This window comes from Mauremys mutica, chromosome 11, assembly GCF_020497125.1.
Source record: "Mauremys mutica isolate MM-2020 ecotype Southern chromosome 11, ASM2049712v1, whole genome shotgun sequence".
In the NCBI taxonomy this organism is placed as follows: Eukaryota; Metazoa; Chordata; order Testudines; family Geoemydidae; genus Mauremys; species Mauremys mutica.
The window spans coordinates 32600537-32615580 of NC_059082.1; the positions used below are offsets into that span (position 1 = coordinate 32600537).

General features: G+C 42.7%; 1 protein-coding gene across 1 annotated transcript in view; it reads right to left on the reverse strand.

The window, feature by feature from the left end:
• Positions 1 to 15044, reverse strand: part of VPS13C (vacuolar protein sorting 13 homolog C) — a 194789-nt gene that overhangs the window by 23342 nt on the left and 156403 nt on the right. Inside the window, exons 71-76 of the mRNA XM_044979645.1 lie at positions 13259 to 13372; positions 8557 to 8696; positions 8030 to 8111; positions 7376 to 7489; positions 6767 to 6842; positions 3298 to 3461 (exon numbers count right to left, since the gene is read on the reverse strand). Coding sequence (XP_044835580.1) covers positions 3298 to 3461; positions 6767 to 6842; positions 7376 to 7489; positions 8030 to 8111; positions 8557 to 8696; positions 13259 to 13372 — 690 coding nt within the window. The remainder of the gene's footprint in view (positions 1 to 3297; positions 3462 to 6766; positions 6843 to 7375; positions 7490 to 8029; positions 8112 to 8556; positions 8697 to 13258; positions 13373 to 15044) is intronic.

Below are 15044 nucleotides of genomic sequence, written 5' to 3' on the forward strand. Positions count from 1 at the left end.
GCTGAGAGTGCTACCTGTACTTAAGGCTCCCCCAACACTTCCTATTATGACACTGTTTTCAGTTCTTCTAACATGGCCAGAACCTGAAAAATTTCAGCTGAAGTTTCACATGCTGGGTCTCTGACTCATATTCAACTTTTTTTTGGAAAGTTTTAGCAAAAAATGTTACAGCTGCCTCTGAAAACAAGACTAGGGGGAAATACTTTTGCCCATGTTAAAAAATATTTTTATAACTGTTTAATTTAGAAGCTCTAGTAGGGTCTCCATGCTTTGGAGCAATGAGGGGTGTGTGTACCCTACACAGACCCTGAAGAGGTTAATGTGGGCCTGAGAGGCCAATTAACATACCGAGCAGCATCTGCAAGGAAGAAAGCAAAAAAGCTTAACTGACACCGAAACTCAGCTTGGAAGGGCTGCAGGGAGACAATCTGCAGTGCTGCTCTCTGGGGGATAAAAAAGGTAGGATATGATCCAGGGAGGCAGCAAAGAGTCTGAGGGAGAAGACCTTGGCTGCCAGCTACAAGATCCCAGGGTTTCCGTACCAGCCACCAATGCAGCTGGGGCCATAGCACCCATCCTGTGGATTCATGACAACCTCCAACCCCCAAGACAGATGGAAGGCCCACTGTAAAGTCTATTGCTGGGTGTGACTCTGTTACCCCGGAAGGAGTGGATTAAAGCATAACCTGGCCAGAAGGTCAAGCTGCAGGGAGAAAGACCACCACAACGATGGAGTGACTATTGGCAGGGGGTGCCATACATAGAGACTGACACCACGCCTAGCCACAAGGAGGTGGTTCCTGAGGTGAATGAACCACTTTGCAAGCAGGGACTTGAAATTTGGCAGGTGGGTCACACCCTGGGGTTGGCAATCTGTTTCCTTTGTGGTTTCCATGAGAAACAGCCCACATTTGGCCAAATTATTACCTTCCTGGAAATCTCAGTTCACACATGCTTAGTAGAGATTTAAAAAAAAAAAAAAAAAGAATCTGGCAGCTAAATTCTCTCAAGAGTCCATCTGTACTTTCCATACTACATCTCCTCACAGGTCCTATTTACCCAGCTGACTGGGCAAGACCATCTTGACAGAGCCATTGAGTATGTTCTAGTCCAGGGAAGCAGGAGCTGAGAAGCACCTCCACTGGAATTGCTCCTCCCAACTGCCAGGAGCCCCTATGGTGTGGCACAGGAACTGAGAGAAGAGAGATTGTCTCCTGTGCTTCCACTGCTCCTCCCGGTAGTGCCCAAGTAACTTCGTAGAATCAGCAGCCTAAATCAATGCAGAGAGGAAAAGAACCAAAGTGGGGTACGGGAGAGAAGGAGAAGGCAGTTTGGACAAGGAGCCTAGGGTGGGGAGGGAGGAAGAGACAGGGAGATGGGTGGGAAGAAGACTGGGAGCCAGTGCGTGGGAAAACCACGACTCTGACAAGGAGCTCAGGGACGAAGAGCCCCAAGTGTCAAACTGAAACAAGAAGCTGGGGTAACATGGGGAAGTGTGAAGGAGACTGGACTGAAACAGAAAAACTGGAGGAGATGGGACAGAAGGTCTGTGGCCAGTAGAGAAATACTCTCCTCCAGAACCTACAACAGAACTCAAGATTATATACACATGGAGAGATAGGTAAATATAGGATAACAATATTTCTATAGGTAATATTATACACCTGTCCCTCCACGTGTGCTCCCCAACTGATGAGGGATGCATCCATGGTCCAGGTCTTTGTTGGGAGCAGGGAGTTGAATGGTATCCATATAATGGATATGCGCACACCCATTTTTTGTCTGTGTTCCCATCAAGTAAGAGAATACAAGAACCTTTCGGGAACCCTGACTAACAGGTTGAGTCTATGCTTGAACCAGGGTATACACAGTCTGTAACCAAGCCTTCATACATCGGACATGAAGCCCAGCTAACAGGATCACATAAGTGCTTGTTGCTATATGATTCATCAGTGCCAGGATCGTATGGACATCCTGAGGGTCATTGAGGTTCACTGTATGAGACTGATGGAGAGGAACTGGCCATCTGGTAAATATATCCTGGCAGTCACAGCATTCAACCTCATCCACAACTGTGGCTTCTAGGGTGGACTTCTTCAGGTTCACCCTCAATTCAATCTGTCAAAGAGATCTAGAAGCTCAGTAGCTGCTTCTTACATTTCACAGTAAGATTGTCCCTGTAGGAGCCAATCCTCTAAGTAAAGGAATGCTGTCGCTCCTTGTCAGCAGAGGTAACCTGCCACCACTGATAGCACCTTGGTGAACATTCTTGGTGTTGCCCAGAATCCAAAGGGAAGAATCCTGTACTGATAGTGTTTGTTGGGTGTATGGTGAGCATGTGCAACCTGAAGGGCACTACACATAAGGACAATCACTCAGGAAAGAATTACTGATTCCAGAGATAAAGATCTAAAATCCAGTAAGTTTCAGGCCACAAGAAACTTGCTAGCCAGGGGGAAGGGGATTTAAGTGGTTGGAAAGAGCCCGAGTTGGTCCTTCCCTTTTTACCTTCATCTTTACTCCTATGTGAAGAGTGGGAAGTCAAATAAGGAAAGGAGTGGAAGCCTCCTTTCTTCTCTGTTCCCGATACAGCTAATATATTAATTGCATGGTTCTTCACACTTACCCATCAAGATAGATTTTTTTTTAAATAAAATACTCTTGATATGAGCTTCCTACTTTGCAAAAGCTAGCTACAAAAAGACAGTAGCTCGTAACTACTATAACTGATACTCTTTCAGAAGCATTTAGCATATTTGTGTTAGATCTACAGAAGTTGATAATAATGAGCAGTAATACTTAGGTCTTACAGGACAATACTATTGTTAACTAGAATTTCACTTATTACCAGATATTATCTCTTGGATTTTAACTCTCAACACTCCCCGTTCTGCCTCATGTCAGGTATCTATACTATTAGGTGTCTTATTTTTCAAAATACTTGCATCATTGTCATGAACAGAACACATTTCAGAATCTAAGTACATTACATTTCAGAAATGTTGAAGCAATTTGTCTACATATGCTTCCTCTTCAGATATTTTTTAAAAATTTAAAACCTTTTTATGACACTCCCAGGTAGATTCTAGAAGAAACAGAAAATAAATCACCCTACGATAATATTCAATACTCCATGCTATGTAAATGGACTTTATTTTTCTTTGGTTTCTGCTTCTTTTATTAGTTCATTAAAATAATTATGGAGGATGCCATTAAATTGTTTCATACATGTAGTTAATGATTTTCTAGCACAGACCCAACTGTCAGTTCACCGTAGGTTTAGTTTGAATTTCATACCCGTAAGAAGCCTTTTCCTCCTTTGGCCAAACTGTCACCAAAGTCCTTCGGCTGACGGCCCATCTCCTCTCTCCGTTTTTGCTGGTATTCTTTGTCCATAGTTATAGCAGCCAAGCCTTTTCCAACTGAACCAGTGATCCGAGATACCACCCCAGCTGCACCCCCTGTCAGCCAAGGAGAGATTAAGTCACACAGTTCCTTCTTAATATTTAATAATGGAAAAACCATAATGTACAATTTAAACAGCATGCAATTCAGAGAAATCTTTTGGTGCCAAACTTAATATGATCATTTAGTAAAATCAGACCAAAAGCATGGAATACCACATTGCCTTTCAAGCAACAGGCTCCAGTGTATAGGTATGAAACTTATTGCAGCAAAAGACAAATATTTCATATAGACCTAGCATGCCTTGAAACATTTTTAGCATACAGTCAGGTTCATCCTCTGTTACTTGAATTTTTCTAACAACTGATACAGTATTTAAAATAGATGCTTTAATAAATTAGCCCAAGCAACGATTACTATCTTGGATATACATTCATGGTCTCCAAAAAATGTCTTCGAAGTCTAATACTTATCACTTGTTTATCATCCCAGCACTAACAATGCATTCTACATTTTCATAAATTAGCTGCCTTTTTTTCCATCATGCTGAAAACTAGGAATTCTCAGTTAATTGTGTTAGCTATTAATAATTTGCAAATGAACAAAGCTCTTGTAGAATGAGTGGCAGACTTTACAACACCTAGCACAGAATCATAGATTTGCAGGACTGGAAGGGACTTTGATAGGTCATCTAGTCCAGTCCACTGCACCAAGACAGGACTAAATATTATCCAGATGATGATTCCTGACAGGTGTTTGTCTAACTTATTCTTAAAAAACCTCCAATGACAGAGATTCCACCACCTCCCTAGGTAATTCGTATCAGTGCTTAACCACCCTTACAGTTAGGAAGTTTTTCATAATGTCTAGCCTAAATCTCCGTTGCTGCAGTTTAAGTCCCTTTACTTCATGTCTTGTCCTTAGTGTTTGAGGAGAAGAATTTATCACCCTCCTTTTTATAACAACCTTTTACAAACCTATAATAGCATTCTGCCTCTTCTGAGAGGGCTTTGATGGGGAACCCTCTCTCCTGAAGGTACTCAAAAACTTATGTCCCTCCTCAGTTTTCTCTTCTCCAGACTAAACAAACCCAATTTTTTCAACCTTTCATCAAGGTCATGTTTTCTAGACCTTATATCATTTTTGCTGCTCACCCCTTGACTTTCTCCAATTTGTCTTCATCTTTCCCCAATTTTGGTGCCCAGAACTGGACAGAATACTCCAGCTGAGGCCTTATCAGTGCTGAGTAAAGTGGAAGAATCACTTCTTGTGTCTTACTTACAACAGTCCTGCTAATACATCCCAGAATGAAGTTTGCTCTTTTTGAAACTGTATTACATTGTTAACTCATATTTAGTTTGTGATCCATTTTAGTAAAGTACTCTTTCCTAGGCAGTCATTTCCCAGTCTGTAGTTGTGCAGCTGATTATTCCTTCCTCATCATAGTACTTTTCATTTTCCTCATTGAATTTCATCCTTTTTATTCCAGACTATTTCTCCAGTTTGTCAAGATGATTTTGAATTATAATCTTGTCCTCCAAAGCACTTTCAACCTCTCTGAGCTTGGAATCATACACAAACTTGGCATTATCCAAATCATTTATGAAGATATCCAATAGAACCGGACTCAGGACAGATACTTACGGGACCTCACTTGATATATCTTTCTAGCTTGACTATGAAACATTGATAACTATTCTAGAGTACATTTTTCCAACCAGTTGTGCACCCACCTTACAGTAGGCTCATCTAGGCTATACATCCCTGGTTTGTTTATGAGAAGGTCATGTGAGACAGTATTAAAAGCCCCACTAAAGTCAAGATATACCACATCTACTGCTTCTCCCCTATCCACCAAGCTTGTTACCCTGTCAAATTAGAATACAGTAACTCCCCACTTAACATCCTCTCGCTTAACGTTGTTTCGATCTTACGTCCCTACTCAATTACAGAACATGCTCCATTTAAACTTGTGCAATGCTTAACTATAACGTCGTTTGGCTGTCTGCTTTGTCCACAGCTGGCAGTCCCTCCCCCTGAAGCGCCTCCTGCTTGCTGGCAGACCCCGCTGATCAGTGCCTTCCCCCTCCTTCCTCCGCCTCCTGCCCACAGTGATCAGCTGGTTTGTGGCATTCAGGAGGGAGGGGGGAGGAGCGAGGACTCGGCGCACAGGCTCCCCGTCCCTCCCCTGTCTCCCCAACACCACAAACGAGCTGATTGCCTCAGGCAGGAAGAGCCTGCACACCATGTCCTCGCTCCTCCCCTCCTGCCCCCAGAACGCTGCAAGCCAGCTGACTGCCGTGGGCAGGAGGCAGGGGGGAGGAGCGAGGATGGGACGCACCTCCCCCCTCCCTGCCCCTGCCTCCTACCCACAGCAATCAGCAGGCTTGCGGTGTTTGGGAGGCAGGGGAGGGAGGAAGAGCCTGCACACCATGTCCTCGCTCCTGCCCCCAGAACGCTGCAAGCCAGCTTATTGCCGGGGGCAGGAGGCAGGGGAGGAAAGGGGGAGGAGCAAGGACGCGGCGTGTGGAGTAACGGGGGAAGACTGGAGGGGAAGAAGAGTGGGGTTAATGGTGGGGGCATGTGGGAAGGGGTGGCGTGGGCGGGCCGAGGGATGAGCCCCCTGCCCCTGGTGCTTGCTTAGTAAGGGAAGCTGCTGCTGCACAACGTGCTTCTCCTAGCCTACAGCACCTTCAGCCTCCTTGCCTGCCTCATTGTCTCCAGTGCCAGTGGGCTGTGCCTGTGTCGGATAAGGCGGGGGCACCTCCCAACTACAGTACTGAACTGTATGGCAAAAAAAATTTCCCTGGAACCTAACTCCCCCATTTACATTCATTCTTATGGGGAAATTGGATTCGCTTAACATCGTTTCACTTAAAGTCACATTTTTCAGGAACATAACTAAAACGTTAGGTGAGGCGTTACTGTATTAGGTTGGTTAGACAGGATTTGTTCTTGACAAATCCATGTTGACTGCTACTTATCACCTTATCTTCTAGGTGATTACGAACAATTTGCTTGACTATTTGAGCCATTAGCTTTCCATGTACCAAAGTTAAGCTGACTGGTCTATAATTTCCTGGGTTGCCCTTAACTCCTTTTTTTAAAAACAGATAGGTACTATATTTGCCCTTTTCCAGTCCTCTGTGATATCTCCCATCCTCCATGAGTTCTGAAAAAATAATTGGTAATAGCTCAGAGATCTCTTCAGCCAGTGTTTTCTATCACAGCTTCTGCCATGATTCCCATATTAGTGTTTTGAAAATGCTTCTCAACCAAATTAAAATAGCAAAAGCTCTGCAAAGACATTTGGTCATACAGTATAAGAACTAGGTTAACAACAAAGGTACATGATACATACCTACTGTGTGACCAAGAAGACTCTTTACACCAATCACAAAGCCCTCAGCAAATTCTTCAGGTCCTTGAACAGCCCCCTAAAGATGAAATTTACTACAAATTAAAATACAGAGAGAGAGAGAGAGACACAAACCCCTCTCTTCATCCTACAGCTCTTCAAGAATCAAATGCAACTGCTGTACATTGGAAAATGTCTGTTCATTTAGGGTACGTCTACACTGTGATAAACCCATAGCACTGAGTCTCAGAGCCCAGGTCAGCTGATGGGGCTCACGGGGCTAGGGCTTCAGGGCTAAAAATAGCAGTGTAGATGTTTGAATTTGGGCTAGAGCCCAAGCTCTGAGACCCGCCCCCCTTGGAGTCCCAGCCCAAGCCCAAACATATATACTACAATTTCATAGCCCCCAAGCCCAGCAAGGCACAGTCAGCTAACCCGGGTCAACTGCAGCCATCCCATGCATCTTCTACTGTGGTACAGACATACCCTTTAACAAGACATTTCTTCGAGTAGCAAGTGTCACAATTTCCCAATTCTTCATCAGGTTCAAAAATATTTTTAGCAACCTATAGCTAACTGACTAATACAGTGACCTAAAAGAAGAAATCATACCTGGAAAGGCTCATAGAAGAAAGCTTCAACACCCTCAGACAAACCTCTGATTAAGCCAAATGGATTTCCCAGGACATCTAAACCCAGTACAAGAACATACATCTGCTTCAAGAACTAAAAGAAGAACAAAAGTGCACAAAGTACATATCAGCTCTTGTTTAACACTACCCAAGTTAGAATTAAAATCTATACAACACAGCTTTTTAAATCTTTCTAGCACAAGTAAGATGGTATTAAAACAGTGGCTTTGCAGAAGTACTGCCTAATGCTATAGACTAGGATAAAAGCACTACATAGACACAGGAGTAAATATGCTCTGCTTGAGTGATTGTGAAAGGGTCTGGCTATGACAAAAGATGCAGCACATATACAAGTAGCTCCATTAGAATGTCATGGTGGATGATGAGTCTAGTACTGTATTGACATAGGCGGGCAAAAGTAAAAGCAGGAACTGTTGAATCTGAAATCCATTTGAAGTAGAGGTAATTCAGGTTTAGATGCTTTGCCACAAAAAATGACTATGAACAATGGATTTGTAAAACTAATAGTTTATACCCAAATAAACTATTTCACAAAAGCTTCACATTCCAGGCAGGTATATTTATCCTAAAATATATATATATTTAAAAAGTATAATTCACTGAATGAACTTACTTGTTCACTATAATGTGTAACAACTCTCCTTATTAGCTCATCTCTCCTGTAAAACTGATACTTAATTTCAAAGAAAGCAAGTCTGAAAGACAAATAGCAACGTTTAATAGCTGGAAAAAAATCTTTTATGGACTTAGTAACTAGAGATTACTATTAGAGTATTTAAATTTACCAAGTTATTTAACTAACCTATACCTTCTATTGTGCATTATTCAGTAATGCAGCTAGAGCACTACTTTATACATTTGTTGGGAGCAAAGGATACCAAGAGATGCAGTGCCAGGGTTTAGAACAGTTAGATATCCTTCCTTTCCCATTCATCTCCTTCCCCCTGAGGAGTTCAAGTCCGCTTTTAAAAATAACACACACACTTTACATGCATGTCACCTTACTTGATTACAAGGCAATTTAAAATCAGACCAATCATTTACTGACTACAGCTGAAGAACTCAAATACCTGCAACAATTCACTAACTGTATTTACAAATTTAACAGTCAAAATCTATTAGCCACAAGCATCAGCTTACTTAAATATAAGATCATCCACATCAGTCAGAGTAGCCCCAATACTTTTCAATAGCAAGTTGACCGAATGAATAGCGATCATTTCTTTTTTGTCCTTATCTGATTCTTCTCCACCTGAACCCAAAGACAGACTCAAATGCAACTACAAGACAAAAATATTTGTAAAGAGTGAAATCAACAGGTATGTATGAAATCCAACAATCATGTTTGTAAATTATTTATTCTTCACTTGGTTTTTAAAAATTGCACTACTTTAACAGCAACACTTGCAATGCTCTTAAAAAATAGTGATCAAGTTCCCTTAATAGCTCTTTTATTCACCCATGTGTAGAGCCATGCATGGATACAAAATTTGGATCCGCATCCATCTGCAAGCTACAAACATGGTTTGCAGATATCTGTGGATATCCACAGATTTGCAGGGCTCTACCATGTGCACAGAGCACAGTAAAACACGGACAAAATCCTCTGTTCATAAAAATCATGAGAATAACACCAAAGTTTATTCATAAGTCATGATGATATCAATCATGTTCACTGTCAGAAAAGAATGTGGAATATAAGTGACTCATTTGGGTCCTGATGGAAATTAGTATTGGCAAAAAAAGGCTTGTATTTTAACTATCCTGAATTTAGTTAGCAAAAAATACATCTTTTTTTCAACATTCTTCTCTGGAACTACACATTTCGCAGTGTTGGCAATACATGATCTCAGTTCTGAGTCTCTTCAGGCAAACAATGGTTACCTTTCATAACTGTTGTTCTTCTTCAAGCTGTGTTGCTCATGTCCATTCCATTCTAGGGGTGTGTGCGCCCATATGCTCAGTTGTCAGAGACTTTTGCCTTAGCGGTATCCATAGGGTTGTCTGTGGCACCCCCTTGAGTGCCATGCTTACGCGTCAGTATATTAGGCAGCACCAACCTTATGCCCTCTCAGTTCCTTCTTGCCGACAGCTCCGACAGAGATAGGAGGGTGAGTAATGGAATGGACATGAACAACACATGTCGATTCCATTCTAGTATTCTCAAGCAGTATCTACGGAGGTGGGCTCAGAGTTCATAGTTTCATGGCTTGCAGTACTGCCCTACCAAAGCAAGCATCGTCCCGGGCCTGCTGGGTCAGTGCATAGTGGAACGTAAACGTATAGACGGACAACCAGGTGGCCACCATGCAGATGCCCTGCATAGGTAACTGGGCTGCCAAAGTGGCCTGTGCTCGGGTCAAGTGGGCAGTGACAACCGCTAGGGGTGACACCTTTGCTTGATTGTAGCAGAAGCAAATGCAGGCAGTGATCCAAGAAGAAATTGTTTGGGCAATTACCGGGTGTGACGAACAATTGTGTAGACTTAAGTAAATGTTCTGGCTTGAATGAAATTGAGACACCAACTTGGGAAGAAAAGCCAGGTGTGGTCTCCGCTGTACCTTGTCCTTGTAGAAAACTATATGAGGCGGCTCCAAAGTGAGCACCCGAATCTCCAAGACTCGGCAGGCCAAAGTCACTGTGACCAAGAACGCAATCTTCCAGGACACAAGGAGGAGAGAACAGGAAGCCAAAGGCTTGAAAGGGAACCCGGTGAGCCATTACAGCACCAAGTTCAAGTCCCATGGAGGAACAGGGTGCCTGACGTGTGGGTAGAGGTGTTAAAGGCCCTTGAGGAATCTAGCAGTCATGTCCTGGCCGAAGTCCGACCTGCCCTTGAGCAGTGGATAGAATGCCAAGATGGCTGCCAGGTGGATCTTGATCGATGAAAGGGACAAACCCTGGAGCTTAAGATGCAGAAGGTATTCCAGAATGAGCTGCAACGAGGCACTCTCAGACTGGACACCTTTTTCTGAGGTCCAAAAAGTGAACAGCTTCCATTTGGCTAGGTAGGTCGCCCTGGTAGAGGGCTTTCTACTTCCCAACAGGATCTGCTGAACATCCACCAAGCACTGCTGTCCCACTCATGCAACAGCCAAGCCATCAGGTGCAGCGCTGCCAGGTTCAGTTGCAGAAGACTGTCGTGATTTTGGGACAGCAAGTCCGGCCCGAGAAGCAGCTGCAACAGAGTTGCCACTGAAAGGTCCAGCAGCATGCTGTCCCAGTGCTGGCACAGCCAGGCCAATGCTATGAGGATCACCCTTGCTCTGTGCTGCTTGATCTTCGTAAGAACCCTGGGGAGCAACAGCACTGGAGGAAAGGCATACATCAGAGCTCCTGACCACAGGAGCAGAAAAGCATCCGACAGGAGCCCCTTGTCCCAGCCTCTAATCAAGCAAAAGACATGTCATTTCCTAATCTGTCTGGATGTGAACAGGTCCATTTTGGGAGTTCTCCACTTGCAGAAGATGAAACTGACCACCTGGTGAGACAAGAGGATTCTGCTGAGGCAATCTGCCAAGGCGTTCTTGGCCCCTGAAAGATGTGTTGCAATGAGACATATATTGTACTGCAGACAGAGGTCCAGAGCCTGAAGGCTTCTTGACAGAGGGCCATGGACCTGGCTTTGCCTTGCTTGTTGATATAGAACACGGCGGCCTTGTTGTCCATAAGGACCTGAACTACTTTGCACAGTATATTAGGTAGGAAGGCTTGGCAGGCCAGGTGCACCGCCCTGAGTTCCCTGTTGTTGATATGCAAGGAGCGATCATGACTGGACCAATGACCTTGCCAGCCAGGACTCTAACTTAACACTCCAAAGACTAACTAACTACTGTTAACTACATACAGATTAGGTAGAACAAAGGACTATGAAGAATCATTAACGCTCTTGCTAAAGGCAAGATGAGGCACTCCAACCGTCATGAGCAGTAAGAAGGAACTGAGAGGACGAAGGGTCGGCCGGCATCTAATATACTGACGCATGAGCACAGCACTCAAGGGGGTACCACAGCCAACCCTACGGATACTGCTAAGGCAAAAGTCTCTGACAACTGTGCATGTGGGTGTGCATACACCTAGAATGGAATCGACATGGGAAGCACTGGAAGAACTACCTGTTTAGCAAGTAGGGGGATTCTTCAAAATTTCTCTACCTTAGCAGGGAGCAGCATAACAGAGAGCCTTCTCTATCCATATACATCCTCTCAGCTATGTTGAGAAACTGCTTACTGCATCAACCTTATTGTGGGGTTTCTTAGCATCTCTCCTTGCTTAAGGTTTTGGTTTTGTTTTTTCTCCCCCAACTGCTCACCTTTGTCAATTTCTGAGCCTCGCTACCATCCAGTTTTTTGGTATACTGGGACCTGCCACGCTAGTTGGTGGAAAGGAAAAAAAGCCCTTCTTTCCCAAAATTACAGACCCTTAAGATAGAGCTCCAAAAGGCCAAAAAGCAGAGCCATCTCCAATGAAATTCAACAGGTATATGACCAAATTCCATAAGTAGTGCCAAAGAGTTAATGTAAGTACAGTCAAATCCCACCATTTTATGGTAGGTCCCATGATATTTGGTGTTTTTTTAAACTCTGTCCTGAAGTTACGTGATTGTTACAATCACTAGTTTAATTTGGGAGGCGGGAGACAAGAGGAAGCACAACTAGAGCTTAGAATGTGACCCAAATACACCCTAAAGATTAAGGCCCAATAAGAAGAAATCGAGATTTTATTATTTTTTCAATATAAACAATTTTTAAGTCATTCATGATTTTTGAATACTTGAGGTTGTAATACTGTAAAAACAAAAATCTAACTCTTTAAAAAAAATTGTGGTTCCTCTAAGCCAGTGTTTCCCAAACTTGGGACGCTGCTTCTGTAGGGAAAGCTCCTGGCAGGCCAGGCCGGTTTGTTTACCTGCCCCGTCCGCAAGTTCGGCCAATCGCAGCTCCCAGTGGCTGCAGTTCACTGCTCCAGGCCAATAGGAGCTGCTGGAAGTGGCAGCCAGTACATCCCTTGGCCTGCGCCACTTCCAGCAGCTCCCATTGGCCTGGAGCCAGCGAACCACGGCCAGTGGGAGCTGCGATCGGCCAAAACTGTGGACAGGGCAGGTAAACAAACCGGCTGGTCCCGCCAGGGGCTTTCCCTACACAAGCGGCGTCCCAAGTTCGGGAAACACTCTTCTAAGCAATTAACTCATTACTGCAGAGGAAAAATACTACAGGTTGATGCAGAACTAGACTACAACCATCAGTGAGCTTTCTTCCCTTACTGTGACTGGAATAAAAAGGTAAACAAAAAAGCAGTACTTGGTGCTGCTAGTGAAGGCAGGGGGCTGGACTCTAGCTGGACTCTATGACCTTTCAGGGTCCCTTCCAGTTCCATGAGATAGGTATATCTCCATATATATTTAATTTATTTTAAAAGAAATGGAAGAGAGGACATTAAGTATAACAAAAGATTAATGTTTTTTATTCAGATTGTTCACATCCATTCAAAAGGTGAACATTTTCACCATCATATATGTTAGTGTTTTTATATTCTTCCTAGTTTTGACATCCATATGACATCCATTATAGCATTCTATTTAGACAGTTATTGTTATTAAATGCAGAAGGAACATAAAACAAATATTTGTTGATGATTCCTAAATCAACTGAGAAACATTTCCACCAAGTATTGAAAATCTGACAAGTCACAGATTCCTGCAAGGCCATATTATTGTAAATGAAAGGTGAGAAAATAGTTATTTAATCCGATCGATGTGAATGGCTAGTTAAACATGATAAAGAAATTAGGAGATACTATTTAAGGTTTTTGCTTCTCTGAAGTATTTTCCTCTACAACATACCTTAATTGGAGAAATATGGAAGTGCTCAAAGAAACTGAGGGTTGACATATCAGTTAAGGAAGATTCCATCAATTCAGCATTAAGAGCATCTACATCTTGCTGAATTAACTTTGTCTGTTTGTAAAAAAGAACATTTTAAATCAAAACTCGGGTTTCCTCAATGTCAACCTGAATTCAAAATGGGGGGAAAAAAAAAGCTATGGGATCAAAGAAAGGTAAAAATAAAATAATTACACAATTGCTTAGATAGCTGTAGCAGAGATGTCCTCCAAGTACACAAATACAGTACATTAATTATCCATCATATACTAAATTGTGATAACTATGCTCATTCCTTCCTTATTCAAAGGAGGACAAACTAATACTTTCTAGATGACCTATTACACCCGTTTTTCTTTTGATGGGTAAAGTTTCTTGGTTTGATGACAAATGCAACTTCTCACATTTATTCCATCTCACTCAAGATTTTTCTGTCATTCTTTAGTTTTTTATTACTTTATTCATTGAGATGGAGTGCTGAGTACTACAAATTATAAACACTTATGATTTCCATGAAGTCTTTGTTCACCTAAAACTTTTTCCCCCTCAATTAGAGAGGGCCTTCAGTTCCACCAGGAAATAAGAAACTTTATCGGTTTGAACGTTTCAAGAAAAAAGTTTGTAGGAACTACTCTCACACAGAAATTATGGGGGATTTTTATTTCTGAAGGTGTATAGATGATAAAAAAAATGCTCCTGTCTTACACTGCACAACTAGCACCTGCTGCTCCCTTAGGAAGAAATGGAATTAGTATGCATACTTTACAGCAAAATGATGGGGCCTAAATTAGTGGTTACCACTCAAGAGAGAGATCTTGGTGTCATTGTGGATAGTTCTCTGAAAACATCCATTCAATGTCCAGCGGCAGTCAAAAAAGCTAACAGAATGTTGGGAATCATTAAGAAAAGGATAGATAAGACAGAAAATAACATATTGCCTCTATATAAATCCATGGTACACCTACATCTTGAATACTGTGTGCAGATGTGGTTGCCCCATCTCAAAAGCGATATAGTGGACTTGGAAAAGGTTCAGAAAAGGGCAACAAAAATTATTAGGGGGTATGAAACGGCTTCCATATGAAGAGAGATTAATAAGATTGGGACTTTTCAGCTTGGAAAGGAGATGACTAAGGGGGGAAATGACAGTGGTCTATAAAATCATGACTGTGTGGAGAAAGTAAATAAAGAAGTGTTATTTACTCATAGCATGAGAACTAGGGGTCACCAAATGAAATTAAAAGGCAGCAGGTTTAAAATAAACAAACGGAAGTATTTCTTAACACAACACAGTCAACCTGTGGAACTCCTTGCCAAAGGATATTGTGAAGGCCAAAACAAAAACAGGGTTTAAAAAAAGAACTAGATTAATTCATGGAGGATAGGTCCATCAATAGCTATGAGCCAAGATGGGCATGTATGGTGTCCCTAGCCTGTTTGCTACAAGCTGGGAATGGGTGACAAGGGATGGATCACTTGATTACCTATTCTGTTCATTCTCTCTGGGGCACCTGGCATTGGCCACTGTCGGAAGACAGGATACTGGGCTAGATGGACCTTTGATCTGACCCAGTATGGCCATTCTTACGTTCAGCTCAGTGGTTTGAGCATTGGCCTGCTAAACCCAGGGTTGTGAGTTCAATCCTTGAGAAGGCCACTTAGGGATCTGGGGCAAAAATTGGTCCTGCTAGTGAAGGCAGGGGGCTGGACTCGATGACCTTTTGAGGTCCCTTCCAGTTCTAGGAGA